The sequence below is a fragment of the Moschus berezovskii genome, chromosome 18 (assembly GCF_049115385.1).
Source record: "Moschus berezovskii isolate FMDL1 chromosome 18, NW_MosBer_1.0, whole genome shotgun sequence".
NCBI lineage: Eukaryota > Metazoa > Chordata > Mammalia > Artiodactyla > Moschidae > Moschus > Moschus berezovskii.
The window spans coordinates 74,796,105-74,816,272 of record NC_142477.1 but is presented as its reverse complement, the minus strand read 5'-3'; the positions used below and the strand labels follow the sequence as shown (position 1 = coordinate 74,816,272).

General features: G+C 39.3%; 1 protein-coding gene across 2 annotated transcripts; it reads left to right on the top strand.

Annotated features, from left to right (window-relative positions):
- Window positions 1–12: 12 nt before the first annotated feature.
- Window positions 13–13,298, top strand: NPM1 (nucleophosmin 1). 2 transcript variants are annotated; one of them, XM_088827770.1, is made up of 11 exons: window positions 13–181; window positions 1,969–2,048; window positions 2,864–2,983; window positions 3,273–3,366; window positions 3,566–3,672; window positions 3,769–3,839; window positions 7,208–7,259; window positions 7,790–7,873; window positions 8,630–8,731; window positions 10,465–10,539; window positions 12,942–13,298. In XM_088827770.1, exons 1-11 carry the CDS (start codon window positions 124–126, stop codon window positions 12,978–12,980), a joined length of 882 nt encoding a protein of 293 aa, XP_088683896.1. In that variant the 5' UTR covers window positions 13–123; the 3' UTR covers window positions 12,981–13,298. The 2 variants fall into 2 exon arrangements, with proteins under 2 accessions (XP_088683896.1, XP_055277781.1); XM_055421806.2 differs by having other exon boundaries at window positions 7,205–7,259.
- The last annotated feature ends 6,870 nt before the right edge of the window (window positions 13,299–20,168 follow it).

The following is a 20,168-nucleotide window of genomic DNA, read 5'->3' as shown; positions in this document are numbered from 1 at the left end:
TATGTACGCGGGGAGCCCGCGTCCTTTCCCTGGTGTGATTCCGTCCTGCGCGGCTGCTCGTTCCAATAGTAGTCGTTTAATTCCGTCCGGCTTCTCTCCCACATAAGTGCGTGCCGCCAACCCATGGAGGATTCAATGGACATGGACATGAGCCCCTTGAGGCCCCAGAACTATCTTTTCGGTAACTGCTGGGGGGTTGGAGCGAGGCCGAGAAGGGCCTGGAGGCTTTGGCAAGGGTGGAATCATGCTGAGGCCTGGGTTGGCGGAGAAAACTAAGCAGGCTGGAAGTCTGAGGGGATCGGAAGCGAGCTGCCAGGATCCTCCAGCCGGAGGGATGGGGATCCAGGAGAGTCGAGCCGGCAGCACGGAGAGGGCGGGAAGGAGGGGCGGCCTGAAGGCTGGGGCATGAGCGGTCGGAGGCCCAGGGCCTGAGGTAACTTGGGAGCGGCCGGTTGAGAGTTTGGCGTTAGCTGGGGCCCATGGTCGAACTCCAGCCACAATTATTTTGGGGGCTTTGTGAGTTGGTAAGCTCCTGATTGCGGGCGGGTGCCTGATGCCGATCTCCGGGTTGGTGGTGCAGGAGGTGTGGTTTCGGAGTGTGAGGCCTGAGCCTCCTTTCTGAACGAGAGGATGGATTGAGCGTGGCGTTGTCATCGGGCCTCAGGGTCAGGAGCTGTAGGGCCAAGACTCGGTCCCGTTGCCTCGGCCGGTTACGCGGGAAGGGGAGGTGCGGCCCCGCCGGGCGTGAGGAGGCCGCGACCGCCGGGAGCACGTGGTTGCCACGTGGTTGGGAGGAGGGGGTGTGGGCGCTACATCCGGGGCTTTCTGGTGTCTTGTCACCCTCGAGCCCGGCGACTTAGGGTTAATTGAGGCTGGTGGGCGGGAAATGTTAGGTGAAATGGTTGGTAGCGCCAGGACTCTGGAGGTCTTTGTTCAGTGCTTAACACCTATGTTGGTAGTACTCGTTTAGAGAATCCTTTTTCTAATTTCACCGCGCCCACTTTACAGATGTGGTACTGAACTTTGAAGCGGCTTAAGGAAAATTAGACGACCCTTGCTTCCAGAATTATTGCATTACAAATGATTTGGGGCGGTAGAGGGGGACCAGCGAAGGCAGCCTTCTGTTAAACTTGTAAGGTTTTGGGGATTTCCCTCTCAGGCACAGTGTACCATACTAAGGGTTTTTCTTGGTTTTTCAGTCTCACTAAACTTAATTGTTGAAGCTGTTTCCTTGTGTCAGGCTTTGAGGCTTCTCTTCCAGTAACTATTAGATGGTAATTAAATAGAACTATTTAAAATTTAATTCTGATGGTATTTCAAATAATTGCCTATTCATGAATGGTAGTAGTAGCATGCACTATACGTTAAGGCTTTTACTTCTAGCATTTTGAAAAACTAGCGTTTCGGATCTATTTCTATCAGAACTCTATTGGAAATATCCTTAACATATTTCCATGTCTTAGCTTCAGAGCAGAATTTAATGTGCATGGTTTCTGACACCTCAAAAGTGGAATGTTGACCCCTGTTAGGAGTTTTAGTTCTACATTTGTAGTTTTTCTGCTACAAATACAAGCTGTTGATGTAGGTGTTTGTGTAACCCTTGCCACTTATAAATTTGGTTGGCACTTTTCTTGGGAGTTTTGGTAGGTAATCAACTTTTTTAAATAGTGGGATTTTATCAGCATTGTTAGGATGGGTTTCAATTCCAGCTTTACTAAATGTTTGATTCTATTTCTGAGACTATGTAGTTGAGAATTAAATAGTATAGTGGGAAAGTGGAATTTATGACTCTCTGTATGGATGTTATTTGATGTTGATAAACTTGTGTTCAAGAAATCCAGGGAGTGGTACCTCTTCCTTTGGTAGCTAGAATAGTAAAAATTGCTTTGCAAGTTAACTCTAGTTACACACTGAGGTTTCAGTGTTATTTTTCTTCTTGTTACAGTTGGTTTTGTTCTTCATTTACAGGTTGTGAACTAAAGGCTGACAGAGATTATCACTTCAAGGTGGATAATGATGAAAATGAGCACCAATTATCTTTAAGAACGGTACTTAAACTTTTCTAAATAAATTATCTAACCTTTCTTTATTTCAGCCTCTTAGTTGTTATTACTTAGTTCAGTTCAGTCGCTCAGTCGTGTCCGACTCTTTGCGACCCCATGAATCACAGCATGCCAGGCCTCCCTGTCCGTCACCAACTCCCGGAGTTCACTCAAACTCATGTCCATTGAGTTGGTGATGCCATCCAGCCATCTCATTCTCTGTCGTCCCTATCTCCTCCCACCGCCAATCCCTCCTAGCATCAGACTCTCTTCCAGTGAGTCAGCTTGTCGCATGAGGTGGCCAAAGTATTGGAGTTAGTGTGGCTTCAGTTCAGTTCAGTCGCGGCTTAATACTTTATAATAGTGTTTTTCTGAGTTATTGTACATACTTGATTTTCTGAATGTGTGTGACAGGAAACTGGGCCTCTTTACCACTTACTTGGCAACTGTAAAGTCCAGTCAACACTGTTCAGCTTTCCTTATTTGTGTACTTCACTTCTTCAGTTGGATTAAAAAGCCTTTTAAGAGAGTGATAGATACAGATCTTTGTTCCCCACAGACGGCCTATAGCCTACAACCTAACTTGCAGGTGGCAAATAAATGTTAGGTGACTTATACTTTGCGTGCGTGATGACATAAACATCTGTGTTTTTCTGTGTTTAGATTTACTGAATCTTAGTCACATAAAACTTGAAGACAGCATTGTGCTCAAGTCAGTTTCTCTGGTCAGTGGTAATAATGAAAGGTTATAATTGTCTGCTTTTAAAACAACTAGTTTGCGGGGCTTGTAGAAAGTTGAAGTCCTGTTTTTCTCTTTACAGGTCAGTTTAGGGGCTGGAGCAAAGGATGAGTTACACATTGTTGAAGCAGAGGCGATGAATTATGAGGGCAGTCCAATTAAAGTAACACTGGCAACTTTAAAAATGTCTGTACAGCCAACGGTAAGGGCGCTTTAGTACTTTAGTCTAATTTTGTCTGATTAGATTTTAGTCTAATTCTGTCACATTAAGGTGGATGTCATTTAGGTTACTCTTCTGTCACTGGGGTGACTGATAACTCTTGAACATGGTGGTAGCTGCTTGTTTATGAAAAAACAGGCTCACTGATTTGTTCATTTGGCTGATGGGTTTGCTTGTTCAGAAACATTTTAAAGTTATGAACAGATTTTATACCAAACATGAAACCTTTTGTTTTTTTCACAATATTTAGTGGTTTATAATTTCTTTTTAGGTTTCTCTTGGGGGCTTTGAAATTACACCACCTGTGGTCTTACGGTTGAAGTGTGGTTCAGGGCCTGTGCATATCAGTGGACAGCACTTAGTAGGTATGTTACACTGTTTATTCTTTTTAATGCAGTTGCCTTGTTCCCAATTTGAACTTTATAAATATGTTTCCTTCTGGTGCTACTGTCTGTAATAGGTTCAAGTGGGAACCTAGTAATTATAACTAGAAAAGCAGGTTTTTTTTTTCCGCAGTTCTTGCTATTGAGTTTTAGTAGTGGCTAATAAAGAATTTTATTTTAGCTGTGGAGGAAGATGCAGAGTCAGAAGATGAAGAGGAGGAGGATGTGAAACTCCTAAGTATATCTGGAAAGCGTTCTGCCCCTGGAAGTGGTAGCAAGGTTCCCCAGGTATGGATGTAATTTATTACACATAATTTATTGCCTTTAGTTCAGTAGTTTGGATAAACACTTACTTAAGAGTGTGTGTCCAATTATTTTTTTAAGAAAAAAGTAAAGCTTGCTGCTGATGAAGATGAAGATGATGATGACGATGACGACGATGATGATGAAGAAGAGTAAGTAGTAAGCCCTTAGAAACTTGATGTAGTTGTATGGGAGTGGTTATGAAAACAGTTTGTCAAAATCATCATGTAACTGTTTTAGTTACACAAGAGATGAATGGTCAGTGGTTGTCAGTTTGTGTTAAAGGATGAAGTATGTAGCATTTCCTAAATATATTTGACTAGGTTCCTTTTTTTCCTGAAGAGGATTTAGTGGACACATTACTGTATGCTAAGTCTGCTGTATTTTATTACTGTACAGTAATAAATGGATTAGGCCTAAAAAGAATCTGAATAGCTTCAGCTGTATACATTTTGTAAGTTGTCACATGATGATTTTTTTTCCCTATAAAGGGTTTTGGCCCATGGTTGTCTGGTCCTTAGGAGAGAATTAGATTCTAAAAGGGAGTAGGGTTTTATTGGAGAATTAATGATTGTAAACAAGATTTGATATGTTTGTTAACTAGGTTGGACTATGGTAAAGTTACAAACATGCTATGGAATAAAATGCTAGTCATAATTAGTCTTTCCTATATGTAGCAATATAAAAATTTGTTAGTATTGAATGTGCAATTGCCTGTCAGCTTTGTTCTTGAGTTTTCACGTTGGTCCATATATACTGAAACCAACTGAAATTGGAATCTAAGACTCTGAGAGAATATGCACTAATGAAAAATAAAATTTGCATATCAGATTTTCAGAAACCTCAACTAGCCAAGCTGGTAGTTATTTAAAAAGGTCTTTGAGCATGATAATGAAAGCAGAAAATAGGAAAGAGGTGAATGCTTAAAAGTCAAGGTTACCCACATATCGCACAACAAACACAGTGTAGTTGGTGTTTTACTACTTGATTATGCTTGGGCTTTCAAGACTTCCTATTCTAAAGGGATAATTCCCGATGTAACTACAATGTAAATAGTTGGTGTTCTTGTCTTCCATGTCTCCTTTATGTTTTCTTTAGTTAGGTGATCAGGGAGGAATGAAAAGTGTAGATGATAACCAGGTCCAAATCAGGAAGATTTTTGTTATAAGGGGGGAAAAGTGTATAGTCGGATACATGAATAAGTAGAGGCAGTTAATAGATCCCGTTTGTTAGGAGACAGTGATCAGTGGGCCCTGTTTTGGGGGTGGAAAGGGTATGGTGTGGGGTTGGTTGACTTGCTGTTGATGTAAGCAAGAAAAGCTGAAGACCGTTTAGTATGTTAAAAGTTTAATATGACCAACGCAACATTGTTAACTGTATTCCAGTTTAAAAATTAGTATGGTTTACAAATGCAACCTTGGTAGATTATTGTTACTCTGAGTGGCCCAGGGAACTGTAGTGGGTGACACTACTATAAGGGCAGTTTTTAGGGGGCCCAGAAAGTGTTAGGTGCTCAAGCCTGGTTGACCTGGGGCCCCTGTTGGGCAAGAGTGGCCATTCTCCAAGTGGCCTGTGCTTAGGGCTGGGTCCTGATGCTCCTTGGGCTGTACTTCCTTCCAAGTTGTGGGTTTTCCCACAGGAGCCAGGTCAAGTGGTGGAGACTGTTCTGATTCTACATTGAGGTGGCAATGGGAAAAGTGGGGTTCTCCAGAAAAAACACCCTCTCCACTTGTTTCGTTAGGCAGTACTCTGATAAGTAAAGCTGCTCGCAGTACTTACTGGTAGTGGTTCTACACAAGTCATTGTCGCCTTACTTTTCTTTATGGGGGGAGCACATACAGTTTCTGGGTGCTCGGGCCAAAATTCATAAAATCACTGATAAAAGTCACTTACACTTTTAGTATAAATTATATGGTACTTGATGGAGTTAACCCAGCAGATGTTTTTCTCTGTTATTGGTTGAGCATAGATGAAGTTGTCTTATTTTTGAGATTATATAATACTCAGTTTGTGAGGTAATTAAAATTTCAAGCAATTCCACTATTTCCTATTTCGGACTTGTGGATTCTACCCCCACCCCCCCAGTTTGCATATTTAGAGTGTATGGTTCTGTAGTTTATGGTATATGCCCAGTTGTGCAGCCAATTTCAGAACATTTCATCACCTCAAAAGAAACCATGGTATAACCCCTCATTTTCTCCAGATCTAGTCAAGCACGAATACACCTTTTTTTTAGATTTGTCTGTTTTGGATATTTCATATAAATGGAATCATAATATGTGCCCTTTTGTGCTGGTTGGTTTCACTTAGCCGCAGTATTTTTAAGATTCATCTTTGTAGCATGTGCCAGTACTTGTTTTATATTATTGAGCTATAGGAATTTTGGTATGTTTTGGAAACAAATCCCTTAGCACTTACAAATGTTTTCTCCCATCCCGTGTGTCTCTGTGGGACAGTCCCTTTACAGAAAAGTGTTTTATTTTCATAAAGTCCAGTTAATTTTATTATTTGTGCTTTTGGTGTCAAACCTAAGAAACCATTCCAGTTTTACAGTTTGAGCTCATTTTTGCTCCTTTATCCATTTTGAATTAGGTTTTGTCTACACTGTGAGGCAGGGGCCAGTCATTGTGAACACCCAGCAGTCCCAGCACCATTTGTGAAAGGTCTTTCCTCATTGACTGGTCTTTCGCCCTTCTTGAAAACAGTTACTATGTTTATATAGTTTTGTTTCTGGACCCTTCAGTTCCATGTCTGTCCTACTACTAGTAAAACATTCTGATTTCTGTTGCTTTGTAGTTTTTATACACCTTAGTTTGTAATTACTTAACATGAAAGCTTCAATATTCTTTCTCAGGTTCATTTTGGCTTCCTTGAACTTCAGTGTGAGTTTTAGGATCAGTTTCTATGGAGAAGCCACCTAGGATTTTTTTAGGGATTGTGTTAAATCTGTAAATTAATTTGGGGAGTTGCCACCTTAGTATTTACTGGTCCATGAATGTGGGATGTTGCTATTTTAATTTCTTTAACCCTATTTTCATTTTCAAAAATCTATTTTTAGTCGTAAAAAATAACACTGTACCATCTTAACTATTTTAAATGTGCAGTTTAGTAGTTTTAATCATGACATTTTTGTTTAACAGGTCAGGCTCATCTAGTAATACTAAAAACCATAACCACTGAATAAAAAGTCCCCACTTCCATCTTTCCCCTGGCAGCCACCCATCTCTGGTCTCTGTAGAGTGATTGCTTTAGGTAAACCTCAAATAAGTGGAATCGTTCAGTATTTGTCTCGTGACTGTCTTGACTGTCTTCACTTAGTGTAATGTCCGTAAAGTTCATCCATATGCTGCATTTGACAGGATTTCCCTTAAGGATTATGCTTTCAGTTCTTTTGTCGACCCCCTAAAATTTGATTTGCTTTGATTGACTAAACTTGTAGGTTCATCCACTTTCTAGATAAGCTTTCTAGATTTGTTGAGTACACTGAATAAGTAATAAGCACTTACTTCATTTGTAGTGATGATGATGATGATTTTGATGAGGAAGTTGAAGAAAAAGCTCCAGTAAAGAAAGTAAGTAAGATACAGTAATTTAAGATTGTTGGAAATAGTTAATAAAAAAAGGTGGGGATTTTTTGATGCCATTGGCTTGTTTGATGGTTATCAAAAGTTGTTGTCATAGAAGATGCTGATGTCCTGCTTAAAATTGCCCTTGAGTAGGGCTACTTTGGAACCATTCCTAATAGTGAGGAATTAACTTGTTTTCTTTGTGTAGTAGCAGCCTTCTCCCCATTAGCCCTTTTGTGAAAATGATTATTTTATCTTAACCTTACTATGTCTGTTTACATGGTTTGGGCTTCCCTGGTGGCTCAGACTAAAGCGTCTGCCTGGGTTCAATCTCTGGGTCTGGAAGATCCCCTGGAGAAGGAAATGGCAATCCACTCCAGTATTCTTCCCTGGAAAATCCCATGAACAGAGGAGTCTGGTAGGCTACAGTATGGGGTGGCATAGAGTAGGACATGACTGAGTGATTACTTAAGTAAGTCTGTTCTGTAGGGAGGGGTATTGATTAAGATTAATGTGATGAATTTAATTAATTGCAGTCTGTACGAGATACTCCAGCCAAAAATGCACAAAAATCAAACCAAAATGGGAAAGACTCAAAACCGTCAACACCAAGATCAAAAGTAAGTGGTAACATACATACAGATGCAAGCTTCACTGAAGTAGTTAGGTTCTACTGCCCTCATAAAATTTGGTAGGTCTTTGGAGAACAACTTTTAGGGTGTCAGAAGGGCTAAAATGTGCTTATTTTATTGGCATTCATCCTATACTGGACAGTTGATCCTTGAACAACAAAGTTTTAAACTGCATGGGTCCGTTTCTCACGGATTTAAGTGGCAAACACTATAGTCCTGCACAGCCATGGTTGCTTCAGTCTGGATGCAGAGAGGTCACAGGTGTGGAGGGCTGACAGTAAGTTAGTAATACGCATATTATTGACTATGATGAGTGCTGGGGTCATCTGTTGACATTCACGGGTCAACTGTATATTGCAGCTGGCTTTCTCATAAGGGAGAAAGCCAACAAAGATTTTTGTGATGTTGTGTTATTTAAGGGTTCTTGCTTATATATAAAAGGTATGTTTATCACATAAGCAGTTTCTCACAGCTGGCTGCATATTGGGAGATTTTCTCTTAAGTTCTATGGAATGGGCCCCAGGCATAAAACTGTAATACCTTTGATTCATTCTTGGGAACCTTCTAGTTTCCTATTCCTTTCCTAAGGAATAATTTAAGGGCAAAAATAATTGTTCAGATGAATTAACTTATATTGGTAACTCAACTCTGGTGTATACACACTTGTTTTTACAGTAAAGAATTTAAGAATTTTATTTATTGAGAAAATCCAGATACTGTGTTGAAATTTACTTTTTCTTCCAGGGTCAAGAATCATTCAAAAAACAGGAAAAAACACCTAAAACACCGAAAGGACCTAGCTCTGTAGAAGACATTAAAGCAAAAATGCAAGCAAGTATAGAAAAAGTGAGTAAAATAATATTCCTTAAAGAAACTTTCTGGAGATTGGAAAGGACTGTTTCTCATTTTTTATCCTAATATACCTGCCCTTTTGTGGTGTGAAATTTTCTCAAAAATGGCTTACTAGTTTATAATCTCTGGTGATTTTATTTTGTATATTTGAATTTACATATGCTTTATTTTCCATTATAAAAGGAATACAAGTAAGTTGATGGTAAGATATTTTCTGACTTTAGATGTTAAGTCAGACCATTTCCCATTGCCTATTCTGTTCATAAGATGCCACAGTACCAGCAGAGGGCGTATGAGTCTTCTAAAATTGCAAACAGCTGGAAATGCAGTCTGGCTGTTACAGTTTAAAAAAAAATTACTCACTTTTGACTAGTCAGAAACATTCTTCAAGAAATGAATTATTTTGATTTGCCTTTTCACCAAGGTGTCACCAGTCAGTACATGTGATACTTGAATATTTGAATGACAAACATGTTTATATTCAGTTATCTTTTGTCTTAAATAGTGGCAACATGTGAGAAAAAGATTAGCTTCTGTCCTACTTGCTTGATTTAGAGTTGGGTAAATCTACATTGCATGGACTTCAGTGAACTCTGGAGTATGGCATAATTGATTTAAATGCCTTGAAACATTTGAGAGGAACCTTTAAAAATCTGTGAACAGTATTAATATTCTTAGACCTCATTTATTGAGAATAAATGTAGAATTGAGAGGAAAAGTTAATGACTCCTTTTGCTTGTTTTTTCTATGCCTTCTAGGTTCTTCAAGGCTTTGGTAGATTTCCTTTCCTTACGCAGTTATGAGTCAGTTGGAAAGCTAACATTTTAGAACCAGAATGTATTTCCTGAACCTTATCTTGTTTCAGTGCTGCTGTAAACCTTTTAGCCTTCCTGGTATCACTGCTGTATCTTTATCCCTTGCATGCAGTGTTAGACTGACAGTTTAGAGATCCTCCCCCTCAGTTTTAATATGGTCCTATCTCCTTGGTTTAATTTCAGGCGCGTTGAACAGTCCCGGGCACTACTGGTAAATTAAGCCCAAAGATGGGGAGAGGAAAAGGAGAGACACATAGAGTCCAAACTGAGTATCATCAACAATCCAGACTGAAGTCTTCTATTTAAATCTCAAACCCCTTTCCTGATTGGCCACCCACCCACGCCCCTTCCAGGCTGGAAGCAATCAGTTGCTCTCCTAAAACACTTTGCCTGCTGTAATTCAGTGAACCTTATACTTTGCTTTCTATTTGTGCAGTTGCCTCACCTCTGACGATTTGTTTCCCTAGCTGCTCAATAAATATTTGAATCAAATAACGGATGTGACGGTAATTTAAAAGTGTAAATTAAAGTGAGGTTTATTTTCTAGGTGATAAGGCAGTTAAGACTTCACCACACCTGAACTCTTGATCTTTCTAAAATGCATAAAAGACTCAGGTTAACTATTTTTGTCACTTGTGTATATGACACTCAAAGGGGCTATGTGTTTTTTAGAGTGGCTGGGAGTGGGTGGGCAGAAGTCAGAAACTTACTCTATATGGAAGACCTAGGTGCTAATATGCTGTGTAAACGTCTTTCTAGGCTTTTTTAAAAAACTTAACTCAGTTATTAAAAGATCTGAAAGGACAAGGAATGATCACAAATAATCCCATGTAATAAATAGCACGCAAATTTCATAATGATCTCCCTCAAAAAATGCTTCTATACTTATCCTTAATGCTTTTGTCTCCATAGGGTGGTTCCCTTCCCAAAGTGGAAGCCAAATTTATCAATTATGTGAAAAATTGTTTCCGGATGACTGACCAGGAGGTAACTGAACTTTCTGGAGACATGACCAAATCCAGAATTTTTATTGTGATTTATTATGGTTGTTTAGTCTCTTTAGGTATTGGCTTCTTTTAAAAGGTTCCTAACCACAGACAATACTTCAGATTAAATACATGGAAACTCTTAAGAATTTAGTTGGCAAAAACTGAGAAGATAACTTTTTTAGTACATTTTTCCCAGCTTTTATATAGCTGGTAAATTATTTCTTGGTTACTGAACTCAGTTTGCTTTTGGTACTATGTTGGCTAAGGAAATGAGCTGTGGTTTTCCTTGCTGCTCCATTTGGCTCCGTGGGGCAGTCTGGTCTTTTTGCTTTCTTACGAGTTGGCAGAGATGATTTTCTCCATAGATGTTATGGGAAGTACATGTTGCTGAAATAGACCTAAGTGTAAAATCTGGAAGCAGGAAGCCAAATTGTACTCAATATATTGATTTAGATTTAGTATTTCTTAATATGACGGTATTTTGTCAGTAAAAGAAAAATCAATCATGCATTTATTTTTACTGTCTTCTAGTTGACGACTCAGGTTGTGAAGGAAAATGCAAAAGCTGTTACACAAGGTTGCTAGGCATTATGTACATACAGGACATGTTCTGTGTTGTTTTTGTCAGGATTCCCTAAATCTGTGTTCAGCTCTCTTCAGTAAATTAAGAAATTTGTTATTAGAGCTCTTTTTCTGCCACAGTATTTAGTACTTAAATCACTTAATGGCAACACTTTTTCTCAAGCTTGAAAGCCTTTCAGTGATTTAATATTCTTTACTTGAGTTCAGCCCTCATTGCCATGGTCTTGAGATGATCAGATTGAATCTTTTTGATTCTTTTAGTTGCTATTCTGTCTTTATGTATATTTGAATTCCAGAATGCCAGTGTATATTCTGTGAATTTTCTGAATAGCGGACATTTTAGTAAAAATAAAAGCCCTTTTAAAATGGTGCAGTAGATAATTGTTAATTCAGTGTTGAAAATCGTGGAAAGTGAGATATATAAATAATAATTTTATCATCTGTAACTGGTAAGCATAAAAGATACATAGTTTAAGCTAATACCAAAAGAAGTGGTAAAATACAATTTTTGATTAAGAAAAATTCACGGGAAGATAGAGTTGAAATTGCAAAGGCCTTCCAAATAGTATAATATCAGTCTTGTAGCTGAAATGACTGAACTCACTGCTATCAGAAGTATTTTCTGACTTCAAAACTGAAAGCATATTTTGAAGTGCCAAGATGAAATTTCTGTAATAATGAAAAATATGATACTTCACTGTTAATGGAAATTACCAAGACACTGAATGCGTCATTGTTACTGCGTAGTCGCAGACATGAGTAATCACAGTGTATAAAATACTTTCCCGTTGCTTGTGCAGTTTTTCTTTAGAGTTGCTTGTGAGAATTATTAGGCTAATAAAATCTAGAAGGGACCTGAGAAATAGCAACCTTTTGCAGAAACTCTTGAATTAAAGAGTTAAAATGTACTACCTTTTGAGGAAATACTGCAGATAAAAGTTTTGCTGAATGTTTGTATAAAGGTGCAAACAATGTTTGGTCAAAGTTGAAGCGTGAATTTCTCTATAAAGCAGATCAAGGAATGTCTGATAACCTGTTTGATTTTTTCACATACTCTGAAGTACTCTGATATTTGTATTTAACTTGGTGATTAGAGAGCGCCATGATACTCAGCTCCTGTTGATGTGGAGCGCTGCGGTGTTACTAGTTTCCAGGAAAGACAAGCCACGGAAGACGGTCTTCTGTGTTTGAACTGGAAGAGCTTGTCTGAGTGACTAATAAGGCGGAACATGTTATATATACTGCCCCACATGTCTTCTCATTAATAAAATAATTTGGATGTGACCACTCTAGAAACTTAAAATGTACCAAGATACAAGCCTAACTAAGGAATTTATAAGCAAATTCTTTAAAACAAGGAACTATTAGGATATCATGGAAATATAATTAAAGAGATAAAGAAGGATATAACTGGTATATTTATATAGTTTATTTCAGATAAATGTAATTTTTTAGTATGTGTCCCATGTACAGGTGCATGTTTTTCTCTGAATTTGCCCTAGAGCAGGTGGCATTGAGGCAATATTGACCAAACTAGTCTTGATTTCATTAGCTAAATGTCTAAGCTGTTAAGTGTATATTGGTATGAAAGTGACTTTGCCTACAAGAATCATAAGATTTTATGTTCAAATTGAAGTATTTGAAATTAAATTATGAGTATAAATTTCCTTCAAATCAGTTATTAATTAACTAGAGTGAACCTTTTTGGTGGTGGAATGAAAAATAGCTATTTTGAACTGTACAAAGGGACGTGGTTTAATTTATTGGTGTCTATGAAGTGTTGTGGTTTTTTAACCACATTTCTTTTTTTTTTTCCAGGCTATTCAAGATCTCTGGCAGTGGAGGAAGTCTCTTTAAGAAAATAGTTTAAACAGTTTGTTAAAAATTTTCCGTCTTATTTCATTTCTGTAACAGTTGATATCTGGCTGTCCTTTTTATAATGCAGAGTGAGAACTTTCCCTACCGTGTCTGATAAATGTTGTCCACGTTCCATTGCCAAGAATGTGTTGTCCAAAATGCCTGTTTAGTTTTTAAAGATGGAACTCCACCCTTTGCTTGGTTTTAAGTATGTATGGAATGTTATGATAGGAATAGTAGTAGTGGTGGTCAGACAGATGGAAATGGTGGGGAGACAGAAATATACATGTGAAATAAACTCAGTATTTTAATAAAGTAGCCCTGTTTCTCTTTCTATTATCCTCTTTATACTTTGTCAAAGAAATACATTTACATAATCAAATGTTCCTCAGACCTTCCTACCACCCAACCTAGCCTTTCACTCCCAAAGAAAATCTGGCATGTTAAATAACCTGCAGCAGCCTTTCTCAGCCTGGCTTCTCTGTGTGAACCAGAACAGAATCTGCTTTCTGTGACTGTCTTTTCAGTTTATCCAAAATAGTATATAACATATTTTAGATTCTTGGGGGAGGATAATTTACTGCATGTAGTGGTTACATTAGAACATTTGGGGACTAATCCTTAGAACCCCTTTAACTGTCTCAGCAAGATTCAATTGCATGACAGGGTAAGATTCCTCTTCTACTTGTTTTGCTGTCGTGTATCCTCCAGTAAGTAGTTTCTAAGATTGCTTTATTGATGCTGTTCTGGAGTTTTATATCTTGCAGTCTTCTGGACCCTGGGTGGACTGTGGGTCTAGTCTCGAGACTCTTGTGTGTTTTCTTTATTAAGCCTCCTACTAAATTCCCATCCGTTCTTAGGCCTTCTGTATGATTCTTTGTTTATCCTCATTCCTTTCTGTTTAAACTTTAGGAGAGACTTTATTTTCTGTCTTCAAATTTGTGTTGGTTTTCTTTTTTTTAATTTCCAAATGTTCTTCCTTGGATCTTGGGATGTAGTATCTAGAGTTGGAAAAAGACCTTTCTTATCCATGCATTGTTTACTCATGGTACCCCGCTCACTTCCAGCCTATTAATTTTATATTTTATATTGATTAGAAGGGTGGTACTTGATGACTGGGTTCTAGTTCCAGATTATTTTGAAGGAAGTCTGAAGATATTAGCCTTTCCATCTCTGGGGTAGTTTTCCAGAGTAGATTAATTTTGAGGGGTGGAAAAAAATACTGGGGCAGTACTGTCTTGTCTAATCTGTTTCCAAGTGTTAGGTTTCTCTTCTAGTCATTGACGTTGTGATTTTCTTCATCAATTATTCAATTATATCGAATAAGCTCTGTCTGCCCTTGTAGCTCCTCTTTGTCTTTATTTTAATGGAGGCATACTAGGAGATGGTAAATGTTCAGTGTTCTTTATTGAAATCACATCCATTTTAAAAGATGTTTATGTGCTTCAGATTTAAAAGGTGATCTGTTTTAAATTGATAGTAGAATCCCAAATCACTTAGCCATCCTATACTGAAAAATTGCTGGTGTTCAAATAATGCAGCTGCATTAAAGTTGAGTCATTCCTTCCCTAGATAGTGTTTTATTGCTGTTTGGGATGTAGGAGTGTCAGGTAATTACTAGTGTTAGTTACTTAACATGTGTAGAAGTATGCTTGCTGATAGTAATGTCTGAAATTTTTATTGAGTTGCGTTGTGTAGAAGTTAAATGTTTGGTTTACCTGATGGGCACTTCTGTGTGGCAGGAAACCTAAAAGAACTTCCCACCATTCTGAGGAAAAGCAATTGGCCTTACTGATTGTTCTGTTCTTAGCTTATTAAATACAGCTAATCAGAGCTAGAGGGCTGCTTTTTTTTTTGAAAGGACAGCAATTAAAGATTCCCTGTGCCTCAGAAGTCTCTGATAGTGCTAGCTGTTAGATGTCAGCCAATTAAACATGATAGTAATCTGGAAGTTAAACTACTACTACTTCCAGGCTTAGGAAATCCTCTTTTAAAGACACTGCCTTCCCTTTGTTCTGTATAAACTACTCAGTGAGATTGGTCATAAAGCAATATTGGTATAAATGCTAAAAATAAGTATAGTTAAGGGAAATCCCATGGACAGGAGTTTGGTGGGCTGCTTTGTCCATGGGGTTGCAGGGTCAGACACAGCTGAGTACATGCAACCTACTATAGAAAACAACTTAATTTTTTTTACTTTTAAATCTCTGTTGCCTCCACCTAATTTTGAAAAACATTTAATATTTTCATTTACCAATCTTGAGAATGATGGTTGATGTCTTAGCATACCTGAAAGTAACAAGTGTTCTGAATTCAAATTTTTTGTAACTTTTTAAAGTAAACTTTATAAAATTTTTTTGTTGAAGTATAGTTGATTTAGAATGTTGTGTTATTCTGCTGTATAGCAGAATGATTCAGTTTATGCACATGTAGACAATTCTTTTTAATGTTTTCCATTATGATTAATCCCAGGAATATATTGAATATAGGATCTTGCTGTTTATACATTGTGTGTGTAATATTTTGCATTTTCTAGCACCAAATTCTTAGCCCGTCCCTCCCCTCCCTGCCTTCCGTTTGGCCACCACTAGCCTGCTCCACTTCTGTCTCACAGACAGTCTCATCTGTGCTGGCCACATAGAGGTGCTGCTGGCATCTGTCTCTCCCTCTGACTTAGTGTGGGAATCTGTGGGTGGGTCCGTGTTGGTGCAAATGGCATTATTTCATTCTTTTTTTAAATGGCTGAGTAATGCTCCATTCTTTCCTCACCCTCCCCAGTGTTTATAGACTTTAATGATGTCTGCTGAATTCAGGTTTAAATACATTTTCTTTATCTCAGACCTTTATCTATTCCACAGAGCTTTGGTTCTTTATCTTAAAAGTGGCATTTAGAGATCACAACCTGGGTGGGAGTTGATGGTTCATTAATACTGAGTATACTGATATCATTTAGCAGACTTAACCTGGATGATCAGATGAGACCCTTTGCAAAAAGAAGAACATTTTTGATTATTAGGAGGGCAAAGATAACACTTGTCTGCAGGAAGCTTCTCTTTTTGATACCTTTTCATTTTGATATCTTTAGGTCATGGGTGAGAACTCTACATAGAGGTACCTTCAACCTGAACCAGAGGACAAAATAGGTAAATAAGGGAGGCTATTCGAGAGCTGTCCAAATTACTGGATCATGCATATGATAATAAAATGAGGTTTATAGTCCTGTGTAAAACTTGTAAAAGCTATTTTAGTTAATGGGGAGGGGATTGTGTATACATTGTCAGGATAGGGCTGTTTTTGTTTGAAATTATCTAAGAAAAGGTTAAGAGTCACAAAAAAGGTTAGTGGTCTGGGCTGTGGAGATACAGGGTTAAAGTTACTGCAGAACGTCTAAGGCTACCTTCTAGCCAGATCTTAACAAAAGAACCAATTGCTCCCTGACTTGTGAAATTGGCAGTAGGCATCCCGTTTTAATGCTGTGAAAGTTCCAAGAGCTGATCTAGAGAAAATTTTACAGCTGCATCTGGGCTGAGGGTCTACTTTTCTCACTGAGCTACGTGATCCTCTTGAAGACTTGAGGCTGTGTTTGTCCTATTTTCTTAGGCTGAAGGTTCTCTCATCTTTGTCTCCAAAATATATTCTATAGACTCCCTGAACTGTGTGATTCTTAGGTTTGGAAAGGTGGAAAAGGAATGTCAGGTTGCAGCACTATGAGTATACTTCCACTTGAAAACGAGGTAGAAGGAATCTAAGCATTTAGATACCCTGTCCCAAAGCATCTAAGTGCTAAGGATTAATCAGGCAGAACACTTACCTGCCCTCCAGGGGTTCCTTTCCATCCAACAAGCAATCTACATACATTCTCAAATACCCTTGAGACAACCAGCGAAGTTTTGCCGATGAGATCTGCTCAGAAAATTGCAAACTTGCTAGCCTAGAGCTGGGAATTTGTACATGTGTCCAACTCTCCAACACCAAACTAGCACATCTGCCTGGTCTCAGCTGCCATACCTAGCTGGACTAGTAACAACTGTCTCCTTAAGGCCACTGTCATCACAGTGTACCCATGCTGCATTAAGTGTTTTAAAAACAGACTAGACTTTGGCCGTTACTTACCAAGCCTTTGTTAAATTGCCAAACAAATGGGTATATCCACATTGAGTACTGAAAGTGAAAGTGTTAGTCACTTAGTTGTGTCCAATTCTTTGCAACTTTATGGACTGTAGCCTGCCAGGCTCTTCTGTCCATGGAATTCTCCAGGCAGGAAACTGGAGTGGGATGCCATTTTCTTCTCCAGGGGATCTTACTGACCCAGGGATTGAACCCTGCTCTCCCGCATTGCAGGCAGATTCTTTACCATCTGAGCCACCGGGGAAGTCACTGAGTACTTAGTTGGCAATGATAACAGCAACCAGATGGTTGAGACTGCTTTCCAATGCAGAGGGCACTGGTGTGATGACTCGTCAGGGGACGGATACCACAAGCTGCACAGGGCAGCCAAAAAAGACAGTGCCAGACACAAAAGAGCAGGTACTATATATGGATGCATTTACGTGAAACTGGGATTTAGTGCCAGCAGATTAGTGGTAACTTGAGACTAGGGATGGGTGTGGGGAGATTGCTCAAGAAAGGTGTTTACATACGTCTAAATATTTGTTGAACTCCAAGCATTTAAAAGTTGTACATAAATAGTGCCTTAAAAGGCCTTTTGAAGGCTTGTGGACAAAGCCACCGCCTAATTTGGTGGGAATTTTTCGGACTTCAGACCTGGGAGACAGCCTCTCAAGTGACTGAGAGGAGGTGGGTGGAGGAGTTGGGTTATACAGAAATTTGCAACAAAGCAGGTAGTCTGAAAGTCAAAAGTGTTTCTGTGAATTAAAACCAGATACCTCAAGGAAGTTAGTGCGTTTCTATATATGGGAAAATGCAAGGGCCTGGGCTCATTGAGGTCATGCCTTACATATGCACCTGGGCTATCGGGCCAGTAACCTGCCTTTTTCAAGCTCACTGTAGGGAGTGGCTACAGTCTGATGGCTGCTGGATCATAGGTATTGTTCTCCTTCCTGGTTGCCTAAGGGGCTCAGAAATTCACATTTGGAGGGCCAAAGTCGCTCATCACTGTGACATCCTGGTTTACTGATTAGGCAGGAAATACTCTTATTTCTCAGGCTTCTGATAGGTACCTACCCTGTTTACACCCTCTTGCAACTCTTGGCTAACTTGCACCCATCCTTTTCCCACTTGGAGGCAATTGATATCTTTTCCCTGGAATACTTTGCCTTGCTGGCTTTCCCACGTTTGAGTCTTAGCCTAAGTATTGCTAATTGGTGCTCTCTATCCCATTGTTTTCCTTCAAAGTGCTATTAAGCTTAAATTTATCTCTTGGCTTATTTGCTTATTGCTTGTCTTAGAAGTGAAGTGCTTTTTAAAGCAAAGGCTTTGTCTACCTTCTCCCAGGACCTGATGCAATAAATAGTGATTGAATAAATTGGAGAGAAGTGACTACCAAATTAATGACCCATATTGCTACATGAACATGTCAAATTTGAATAGAAAAAGCTCATTTAAGATTCATTTGTATGGTAAATCAGTAGGTTTGAAGGTGTGAATGATGGGGAAAAGGAAGAATGTGTAAAAAGTTGGAGTAGAAAAAATCTTTTCAATAAATTGAGAATGATCCTGCTTTTCTGCTTTGTGAACAAAAAATGAGATAGTAACCTAAAAACAAACCCTGATGAGGATTATTAAATAATAACTAAAACCTTTGAAACCTTCATTGTGAGCCAGACCAAATGATCTCATTTAAGTAACTCACAGCAACTCACCACTTGTTGCTGTTCTTATATGTGGAAGATATGGTTTGTAGAAATGGAAGCTTGCAGGAATTTATAAGTAAGTGTTGGAGGCAATACTCAAAGCCAGGACCTCTAACTCTTGAGTTTACGCTCTTACTCAGAACGTCTGTTAAGTCAATCCTATTTGAAGTGTTAGTCGCTCAGTCGTGCCTGGCTCTTTCCGACCCAATAGACTGCAGCCTACCAGGCTCCTCTGTCCGAGATTTTCCAGGTGTAAAGGACATACTGGAGTGGGTTTCCATTTCCTTCTCCAGGGGATCTTCCCAACCCAGGGATCAAACCCAGGTCTCCTGCACTTGCAGGCAGATTCTTTACTGACAACTATAAGGGAAGCCCAATCCTATTTGGGTGACAACTTTGTGAAATCAACAAACACTATCTGAGCCTTAAAAAAAACTGCAAGCATTTTAGAATATGAGTGATGATGTACTCATTTCATTCAAAAGTAATAGAAAATAGTATAGGAAACTGGAAGTACTGATTCTTAGCCAGGAGATGCTTCAAACACCCCACTTTAGCAGGCAGCAGGCCCAAACTACCTCTTAACTGGTCTGTCAGAGGTCTTAATAAAGTAAGATCAAGCACATGGTGATGTCACAGGACCCAAGGGGAGCGTTTCTGTCCATCTCTTGTGGTTGATCATTGCATGCTATCTTGGGATTTACCAGCTCTAGCAGTGAGAATGTCTTAAGTAAATTCAGCCCAGTGCTTCAAACAAGAACTTTCTGCATCACTCAGCATCTGGCTTTGAAAAGGTGTTCTGCACTTGTGTTCAGTGCTGAAACAGAGGCTGTTTAAGATAGCCTCAGCTTTGGGCTTCCCTGGTGGTTCAGTGGTAAAGAATCCACCTGCCAGTGTAGGAGACATGGGTTTGATCCCTAATCTGGGAAGATCCTATTTGTTTTGGAGCAGTTAAGCCCTTGTGCCACAACGACTGAGCCTGTGCTCTGGAGCTGGGGAGCTGCAACTGCTGAGCCTGTGTGCCTAGAGCCTGAGCTCCACAACAAGAGAAGCCGCTGCAGTGAGGGGCCCGCGCACCACAGCTAGAGTAGCCCCTGAGTGCTCCCTACCAGAGGAAGCCTGAGCAGCAACAGAGACCCAGCTCAGCCAAAAATAAACCATATATTTATAAAAACAGTATCTGAAAAAGCCTCAGCTTTGAAAGGGAGCTTAAAGCAGCTTGCAGGGAGGCAGGGAGGCCTGACAACCAGAACAGCTGCTGATATTTATATAGGAAGTATTACTGTTGGACAGCGCCTGTGGCAACCCACTCCAGTGTTACTGCCTGGAGAGTCCCATGGACAGAGGAGCTTGGCAGGCTACAGTCCATGGGGTT

Coding starts and splice junctions, on each gene's coding strand:
- NPM1 (XM_055421806.2), top strand. CDS start 124: ATGGAGGATTCAATGGACATGGACATGAGCCCCTTGAGGCCCCAGAAC. Junction 7,874..8,629: donor CGTCAACACCAAGATCAAAA/GTAAGTGGTAAC, acceptor TTTTTCTTCCAG/GGTCAAGAATCATTCAAAAA. Junction 10,540..12,941: donor TCCGGATGACTGACCAGGAG/GTAACTGAACTT, acceptor TTTTTTTTCCAG/GCTATTCAAGATCTCTGGCA.